Source organism: Gymnoscopelus braueri (assembly GCF_963280865.1).
Source record: "Gymnoscopelus braueri genome assembly, chromosome: 14".
NCBI classification, from domain to species: Eukaryota; Metazoa; Chordata; class Actinopteri; order Myctophiformes; family Myctophidae; genus Gymnoscopelus; species Gymnoscopelus braueri.
The window spans coordinates 15,670,577-15,679,936 of NC_137619.1; the positions used below are offsets into that span (position 1 = coordinate 15,670,577).

Genomic DNA, 9,360 nt, shown 5'->3' on the forward strand with positions numbered 1-9,360 from the left:
GCAAGGGTCATTCAGGCGGGCGGAGTGGGGGGCACTTGTGTGTGTGGGTACAGTTTTATTGAGAGCTGGGTATCAGATTAACACGGCCCTAGGCAGACTGCCAGACAGCGCATTAGCACACATACAGTATGTAAGCGTGGATTTTCCCCCTTCTCTTCCCTTGTGCCGGCCCAGTTCTTGGCCCGGTTGCCCAGCAGCAATCAGGGCTCCGCTGGCTCTCAGAGGGGGGCCATGAAAGCTTCCCTGTGTCCCACGCTCCCTGTCTGTCTGTCTGTCTGTCTGTCTGTATCCCAACCCCTCATTCTTTTCTGCCTTGTATGATTATGCACCCTCCCTTTCCCTCGCTCTTACACAGTAAATTCTGGAGGGTTAATTTAACCCGGACCCTTACGGGTTAAATGAACACACTGGATTTTACTGTGTACTCTGTCCGTTGTGTTTGTTAATACCAGCCTTCCTATTCCTGGCTCGCTTTTTGGAGCGGTTTGCCTCTGAACATACTTTTAATCCCAGAGATTTAACTCCACGGGGGTAATTGAAAACACAGGATCCTTCTCAGATTTCACACAGGGATTCTTCTCTGATCTATTCATTACAAACAGTGCCAAATAATCACCTGTTTTCCTTTGGTTTGTTCTGTTGCTCCTCTGTGCTCCGACACAGATATGAACAGCCAAAGTGTGACGGCAACGCCAGGGCCCACCCTACGAAACCAAAAGACCATTACCGAAGCAGACATCTCCAAGGTAGGTCTCCCCAACATTTGGCTACCATTCAGTTCTTAATTTCTATCAAGAACACATGGTGAAACCTCTACAGTGTGCGAGGGCGTGGTTACGTGTGTGGGTGTGTGTGTGTGTGCGTGTGTGCGTGCGTGCGTGCGTGCGTGCGTGCGTGCGTGCGTGCGTGCGTGCGTGCGTGCGTGCGTGTTGATATCATTAGCACCGTTGGTCCCGGAAATGCATGATAAAGACTTGAAGACTCCCAGATACTGACCCTTGCTATCCAGAAAGCAGAGGGAGAGAGAGACGGATCATGCCGGGGGTTCTAATCTCAAACTGACGGATGATGGAGAGAGACAGAGTGATAGGGATGGAGGAGAAACAGGATGGGGGAGCGGCGTGAGATAATGATGGATTATAGGATGTCAGCAACAGGTATTGAGAGACAGACTGACAACAGTAAGATAACTTTGGAAGAGGGTAAAGAGAACTTTGGAAGAGGGTAAAGAGGGGACAGCCAAAAGCAGCTTGGTTCCAATCCAGATATGATTCATAGTCTTGATATGACAAAAGAGGAATACTGTTTATGAAAGACGTCATTATTGAAAGTACAGTAAGAGCAAACAAGAGATTAACAAGACTAAGGGCCCTACAGTTCAATCCGATGCAGTTGTCATTTTCCCAGCCAGTGTACACGTTGTACTACCAAATCTACTTGTGCCCATCTGTGGGTGTGTCAGTCTTAAAATTAAGTGTTGGCACATTTCTAAAGTCGCACTAGGTCTAAAGACCTCAAAATGTGCACACTGATTGCAATTAAAATCCATCTGAATGCAACACAACACACATTCAACATGGAATATGATATTGATGAGAGACTCAGCATTGAAGTTTGAAAAAATGTATTAATGATCCGGGCCAGATTATCAATATATTGCATCAGGCAAGTACCCAATTGGCACCATCCAATTTGCCGAGCTGGGAGGCACCAAAAACATCATCATCAATCACTCTGGTGCTCAGAAACAGCATTTTTCAAGTACTTGAATTTTCATTATCTATCAGAATCTCTGTGTGCATGTCCGTGTGTCTCGAGAACCATCTGACCGATTGACTTCAAACTTGGCACTTCATCAGTGGATTTCCAGACATTTCTATGAATCCAGAAATCCCCATATGCTGTTTGGAGGATCCCTGATCTCATCAATATGATGTCACTGTACTGACATCATAGACCTCCAAGTTTATGCCCATATGGAGATCCCTGATGTCATCAATATGCTATCATAGGCAGCACTGAGTCACACAGAATAGACTCCAAATACTATGATAATGGGCAATGGACTAAGTACTCTGACACTCTGTCACCAAAACTAGTGGGGTTCATCCTCCAGGGAGAATGAAGGTGCACAGAAAAATCAATGGCAATCCAGCCAGAGTTTTTCAAGATATCCTGTTTTAGACCAAAAGTGTTGGACGGCCGGACTGGATGGATGAACTGACCGATGTGGGGCTAAAACGCCTTCAAATCCTTGCTAGACCCTTGTCACGTTGATCTGTCTGGGTGAGAGCATGGCACCGCTTGAGATGGATGAGGGAGGTCACAGGTCACGTTGGTCTGAGGCAGATTTAGAGAAACAATGAGGCAAAATCGCCTAATCTCCCGATCAGGTTTAGCAGGCTGCTTTCAAGCAAATCCGATTGGCATGGCTCTCACAAGGATGGCTGAGGTTAAGTCCAGCGCTCCGTCTTATTCACACTCTTCCAGGAAAGGCACGTCGATCAACTTAATTGAGCTGATGTTCTCAGTCGCCAACAATGGGGCGGGTGAGAAGGGGTTGGGTTATTAGTCGCAGGTGATTTTTATGCGACTGGATCGGAGTCTACCGCAGCAGTGAAGGCGCTTGGCGAGTTCGCCATCCTTAGCTGTGGTTTTTTGTTGTTGTTGGTTTGGTAAACATGTTAATAATCCAGGCAGGCGGTGAACAGAGAGCTCACTGTTCTTGTCCCGTCCACCGCTGTTTATATAATGGTGAGCCCGGCCAGGTCTGGGCCCTCTGCTCACAGGTGCTAGAGTTGCAGCACAGGTCCACTGCTCTGTGGATACACTACTGCTACAGAGGCACCGGGAACGGGCCGCACAGTTATCAAACCAAAGAAACATGCAGTCAAAAACAGGCTCATCTTAGACCAGACACATTGTTCTCTATAAATATTTTTGGACAGCTGATGAGATGTAGACCACAGCAAGCAGGGAATTGTTACATTTTGTTACAGCTGTCTGAGGAGGTGGTAATGGGGTGAAGAATAGCCAACTATCCAAAGAGAGAGGCTGCATGCCCAGTCGCACATCCAACACGCATGGGGTGGAATAGAAATACATTCTCACACATTCTCACACATGGGTATGCAAATACACACAAATACACTCTCATGCACGGAGACTAACTGAACCTGTACCATATCAGCCCAAAATGTACCGGCACAGAGGTTCAGAGAAAGCAGCATCTTGTTTTCTTTATGAGCTATTGCGTCAGTGGCCGTAAACTCAGTTAGTGTATAAACCCGGGATAATTATAAATGTTGCCTTCACATCATAGCAGTGCATTCGCTGTTGAAGCGCTGGTGTTGAGAGGTTTATGGGGCGAGATGCGAGGAGGGACCAACTTGCACTGAAAGGAGCAAGGGAAGGAAAGGGGTGTATTTTGCCAGCTTTCTCCCGAGAGGGGGTCATGGGATAGCATAGGGGCAGGCCTGGGAGCTGCGGCAGTGAGTGCTGACAGGCCTCTGCCCCATGTGGCTGTACAGAATAACACTGCCTTCATATTAACACTAACACAGTCACACAGTCTCTCTCTCACACACACACACACACACACACACACACACACACACACACACACACACACACACACACACACACACACACACACACACACACACACACACACACACACACACACACACACACACACACACACACACACACACACACACACACACACACACACACAACTGACCAACTACGTACAGTAGACATACATGGGAGTGGCCAGTCCTTCAGCTGGCAAACAATCGAATCATTTGAGGTTTTCTTGAAGTCTCCTTGTGCAGCGCAACAGCTTGACTTTCCTCGTTTTTATTTCGAAGCACATCTGTCAAAGTCAAGCATTACATAATTATAATCATTAAGGAATCAGACAGCAGCCATTTACTGCTTTAGCCTGGAACTGAACGGAAAGTGGCCAGACTCAATTTCCTTTGAATGACAGCGGGAACATTCGTGCCCTGCCCCTCAGCTAAACGGTGTCCAGACAGACAGAAGCCGATCTGTCCCGCCCCCACGAAAACCTCCGCTGCCAAGAGGAAAGGGACTAGCAGCCTTACCTGATGGCTTAGAATTTGTATGAACTGGAGGAACATTCAGATTCCTGCAGGATTACAGACAGAGCGTTTACTCTCCATGAAAAACACAGAGCCTCAAACAAGTCCAACTGCATCCCACAAATCCCTTTTCGGTCGGTAGCCAGATAAAAACACTTGCCTTTCTGAAGGTGCATTTGTGCTAGCGTCTAGACTAATACACAGAAAAAGGGGGCCCTGCAAGGCACCACTGTAGCGATTAACAGGTGGGTCAGATATTTTATTGGGTCTGGGCCAGAAAAGACCTACTAAAACTTAAATGCAAGCCTCCTCAGCTCAGAGGAGGTTTGCATGTAAAGAACAGCATGTAAAGGGTGATTTATACTTAGCTGCGTGCCGGTGTCACGCACCGAAAAATATAGCAGATTTGAGAGCTTGTAGATCTGCTATTTCACTTGGTTGCGCGACATGGCGCAACCAAGTATAAATCAAGGGCAACCGTTTGGACATGTGCGCGTCTCGACCCTTGGATTGGTGCAGGCTGAAAGCTCTGTGCTACTTGGGAAAGGTGGGACGAGAGGCTGGGTGCTGGGTGTTTACCCCAACACCAGTCGCCACCTGTTAGAGAGGGGCAAAGCATACTATTATCTCCAGCACAGGAGAATCTGGCCCCGCAGGCCCTGGGCCATAAAAAAAGAGCAGCAAACCCCTGGAGAGTTGCAGGGGGACGGCAGACTGTGAGAAAGCAGAGAAGAGTTTGGGATAGGAATCCAGGAATCTCTCTGTTGCCTTCAGCTCTTCCAGAAACAACCGTGGCCCACTCACTCTTAAAACTATATGGCCTGACACACAATTACTATCATTAGGGTCATTCCTCTTCTGTTGTCCATGTTCATATCACAGAAGGACCCCCCCCCCCCTTCCCCCATGACATGCTGCATGGGATGCTACTACTGCAGCTAAAAGGAGGTTCCTCCTATCCAGTTGTATGTGCTGGTTATGTCAGTCTGAGAAATGTCTACTACCCTCAATCTGCCACAAAGTGAGGAGGAGTTAATATGGATCTGTCAGAGGCTTGGATGTCACCAACGTGTGGTGTGTTTTCAAAACTGACTTCTGACCTTTACTTGTGATCTGTCACCTTTCTTGTTCGATCTTTCTCCTTGTACACTAATGAAGCTGCAATGGGCTAAAATAATCTTTGGCAGAACTACAGTTTGGTCCAGAAGGCCTTTTCGATGTAGATGTTGGCTTAGGCCAGAGTTCCTTGTCCATACAGTAACTCCAGTCAGTGCCTGGAGCGATGGAAACCTTAACCCTCAGTCTGGGGGCCTCTGGGATGATTGGCAGGTACTGGTAGCCTCTTCCATCTTCAGATTGGGGGAGGTCTGACACTTTATGAAAGGGAGTAAAAGGCAACTGTGACAGTCTCGTTTGGTTTTATTTTCTCTTTATGTGCTGTACACGTTAAAACGGCACTGTCTGTTATTTTGACTTCCCTCCCCAGACATTTATTAGCCCACCTATGATGGAAGGATTCCATATTGTTGCCATGACAAAGACTTTGGGATTGGGGGTAAGGGGGGGGTGTTCCTGTGTTTAGGTTTGCACACATGTAGTATATTTGTTTATATATCAAACCCATGATGCTACAGCAGCATGCACAAGCATATTTACAATTTTGTGTGTTCATTTATGTGCACTTTTATAGGCTGTCCTGGGGCAAAGAAAACAGAGTTCCTGACGAGCGTTCTTGACGCGCTGTCAACAGACATGGTGCATGCTGTCACAGATCCAGCATCCGCCGGCAGGTATGATGCTCTCTTCTCTGTGGATTTGATAAGTTACTGGCATAAATTATGGATATAGGTAGGCAAAAGGACGTACATATGTGAGAAAGATAGTTCTAACAACAAAGTGTTAACTACAGGAAGCTAGCACCACGTTAAGCGACAGCCTGGCTTAACGGACTGTCGGGGTTAATCCATGTTTGTCTAGGATGGCAGAGCCAGACCCCAGCCACACCCTGGAGGAGAGAGTGGTCCACTGGTACTTCAGCCAGCTGGATAAGAACTCCAGCGGCGACATTGGAAAGAAGGAGATCAAGCCGTTCAAGCGCTTCCTTCGCAAGAAGTCCAAACCCAAGAAGTGTGTGAAGAAGTTTGTGGAGTATTGTGACATCAGCAACGACAAGGCGCTGTCCCTGCAGGAGCTGATGGGATGCTTGGGCGTCACCAAGGAGGAGGGTAAGCGATTCAACAAATGCTACCAGTTCCCCCCAATGCTCTGCCATCAAATCAACATTTTTGAACCACTTTTAAACTGGCGTCCCTATTTTGGGTATGTCATTATTAGGCGAACATTTTCAGAAATTCGCGAAAATGGCAGATCTACAGGTGTACAATGGACGCTTGTAGATCAGTTATTTTAACAAATCTTTGCAAATTAGCAAAAGGAAATGTTTTATAACATGGGGCTTAAAGGTTTAAGACTAAAGTTTGTTGTACGTTTAAAACGTTGATCTGATGAAATTGCAGTGTGCAGTCAGTTATGTCATTATGGTCAATTAGAGCAAGGGAATTAGGATTTTCACCCAATTGCATTCTTCTTCTCAGAGGCTGAGTTTTAGCTCTTGAAGCATTAGTTCTAGAATGCCTGCCCTAGACTATGTGGCTGACAATGTTTATATCCTTTTTATGTTACACAGGAGCCAAGACAGGTGAAGGTGTCTCCTCCAGTAAACTGGTAAGCAATTAAGCCATAGTGAATAGTGAATACTTCTGTAGGAGTATATTAGTATTTAAGGTATAGTATGTAACATTGCCCTGTGTTTACATAACTAAACAATAAATACATGTTTTACCCATTATTTCGCTCTATAGGCTACCAGCAGTCATCAGCCACTGGAGTAGTGGTGATGTTGACCTGGAGAAACACATTGCCCACTGTATTTTTGGTATTTTCACTCTTTGCTTTGGTTGCCCAAAAACGTCCCTGTCTACCAAAATACTGTGAATACACCAAAATACAGCAAGAGGGAAATGTGTTTCTGCAGGTAAACACCACCACACTACTCCAGTGCCTGATAACTGCTGGTATAGAGGACAATAATTTATAGAAATATATATATTTATTACATTGCAAAGTTACAAACTATGCCTTGAATGTAGATAACATATTACAGTATGAATTTATCATGAACTGAAACACCAATATAACAATCTTTGTCTGTTGCTTTTGTGCTCTGTGAGTCTGTGAACAAGCAACTGCAAGCAGTGATTCAATTCACGTCTATAAGTTGCCCACTGGTGGGAGCGCAGCCACTAGACTAGAGACCATCTGTGAACCGTGACACTTTAACATGAATGTAGCAATTTCACTTTCCCAAAATTAAGTACCAGGAATACATTTTTAGATACTGTATTGGCAGAACCCCCTTTGTTCATGTTTGTTTAAGAGCTAAAAGTGTGATTTTGATGTTTCACCATACAACATGATGGAATGGAATCGCTATTTCAGGTCCCTCAATCGCAGAGCACAGAAACAACAGATGATCGACAAAGTAGACTTTGAGAGGATAAACCAAGGTTTATCCTGTTAATTCTTTCTACAGTTTAGGGACCCTGATTGCAAAAGCACAATCCTATTTGTATTTCAATGTTGACTTGGGAAATCTAGCTTTGCAGTGAAACAGTGACATGGTTGAAAGAGAACAGCCAATACATTTCACACACTCTTCACAGAATCCATCAAAGAAGCAAGGCTAAAGCCAGCAACAGAGATTTCCCCTCCCCTTGGAGATTCTGCCCTCACCAATCGGCAATATGGAAACCATAGTATTTGCACTTTGTACTTTAAAAATAAATGTAAATTCACTTTGTAGAGATGAGGTATTTAAACAGACTGCTGAATCTGTGAATGATGTAGTTAGCTCTTTGTGTCCTGACAAACAAAAATTATTTAACACATACAATGTATGTGTCCTTTGTGTGTCTAAAAAAAGTATACTTTTCAGAGTTGTACAAGTTTTCATGTGTGATGTTGCATTTTGTTCCCTTGCCCCCATTGCATTGTTCCTTTTTATTGTTGTTGATGTTAATGCAGATGTATGGCTAGTTTGCTACATGGCTGAAATAATAACGTAGAACATATCATCTCTCATGTACTGACCTACAGTATAGCGACCCTTCCTGTTGCTTTGTACAGCAGTTTTCAAGAATGTTTTAAACATGGATCACAAAAAAAATCGTACTTGTTCACATGTATTCATGTTTATTAGAAATAAAGAACTCTTTTATACATCTTTGTGTTCTGTCTGTGAGTCTTAAAGTGCTGGAAGGTCAGTGAAAGCCTCGGTTTCTCGTTAATCCAATTAGCTCCCTGTGATGTTTACCATAAAACCTTGTAATGTTTTAGCCATTTTGTGTTTCTTCTTGCTGTGTCTTTTAATAAAACACCTTGTTGACACAGTCTTTAGCAGCCAAGCATTAGTCATACATAGCAAAGGTTGTGTATCACCTGCATTTTCAGACAGCTTGCCAAATCCCTTGGGGCAACATTTTGAAATTGTAAAAACGGTTGGTGCTCATTTCTGTGCTCTTCACATGTTTCATTCCCCAGGTAGACTGAAGACAGATAAATGGACCCCTCCTGTGTGTGTGTGTGTGTGTGTGTGTGTGTGTGTGTGTGTGTGTGTGTGTGGTTCTACTGTATGTGTGTATCGAAGGGCACTGGTTTAAGCGTTAATGCATGGTTATGTGTATGTGCCTAACATATATGTGTGTAAGTATCAATGGAATTTGAATGAATCCCTTTTAATGGAGTGGGCTCAACTTTTGGCTGTCTTGACTCATTACAGCACTGTACATTGTTTCAACATGATTCAGTTGAGTCCGCTTAGTTGTAAGCTGTGACTTTTCACACAGAAAGTTCCCTATAGGGGCCGATGGAATGACCTGAGAATGACCTGTTGTTCACTCAGGCTTAATTTATGATTAACACTTGGCCTCCATTCTATAAATCCAGAGCCGCGGTCTGATTTTAACACCCAGGGAGGAACAGGGAGAGGAGATTACAGACTGCCTCTGCTCTAAGATGGTGGATTTGGAACTGTGAACAAGTGGCTCTCTTAAGCCGCTTTTCCATCACAGCTTAAGCACGACACTGTCCAGTACAGTCCAGAACCGCACCGCACCGCTTCAAAATGTCTTGCGTTTCCATTGCATAAAAGTCCCCACTCGCAAAATCCCCACCCTCCCCTCCCCTCCCGAAGGAA

The 9,360-nt window shown here is 44.9% G+C and overlaps 1 protein-coding gene across 4 annotated transcripts in view; it reads left to right on the forward strand.

The window, feature by feature from the left end:
• Window positions 1-8,386, forward strand: part of smoc2 (SPARC related modular calcium binding 2) — a 28,469-nt gene extending 20,083 nt beyond the window's left edge. For 2 of the 4 annotated variants that reach the window (XM_080449209.1, XM_080449211.1), the window contains exons 9-13: window positions 642-746; window positions 5,797-5,896; window positions 6,084-6,331; window positions 6,793-6,830; window positions 7,829-8,386. In XM_080449209.1, the coding sequence (XP_080305335.1) occupies window positions 642-746; window positions 5,797-5,896; window positions 6,084-6,331; window positions 6,793-6,830; window positions 7,829-7,852 (515 nt within the window). In that variant the 3' untranslated portion in view covers window positions 7,853-8,386. The remainder of the gene's footprint in view (window positions 1-641; window positions 747-5,796; window positions 5,897-6,083; window positions 6,332-6,792; window positions 6,831-7,828) is intronic. The other 2 variants (XM_080449210.1, XM_080449212.1) reach the window with 1 other exon arrangement.
• Window positions 8,387-9,360: the final 974 nt, after the last annotated feature.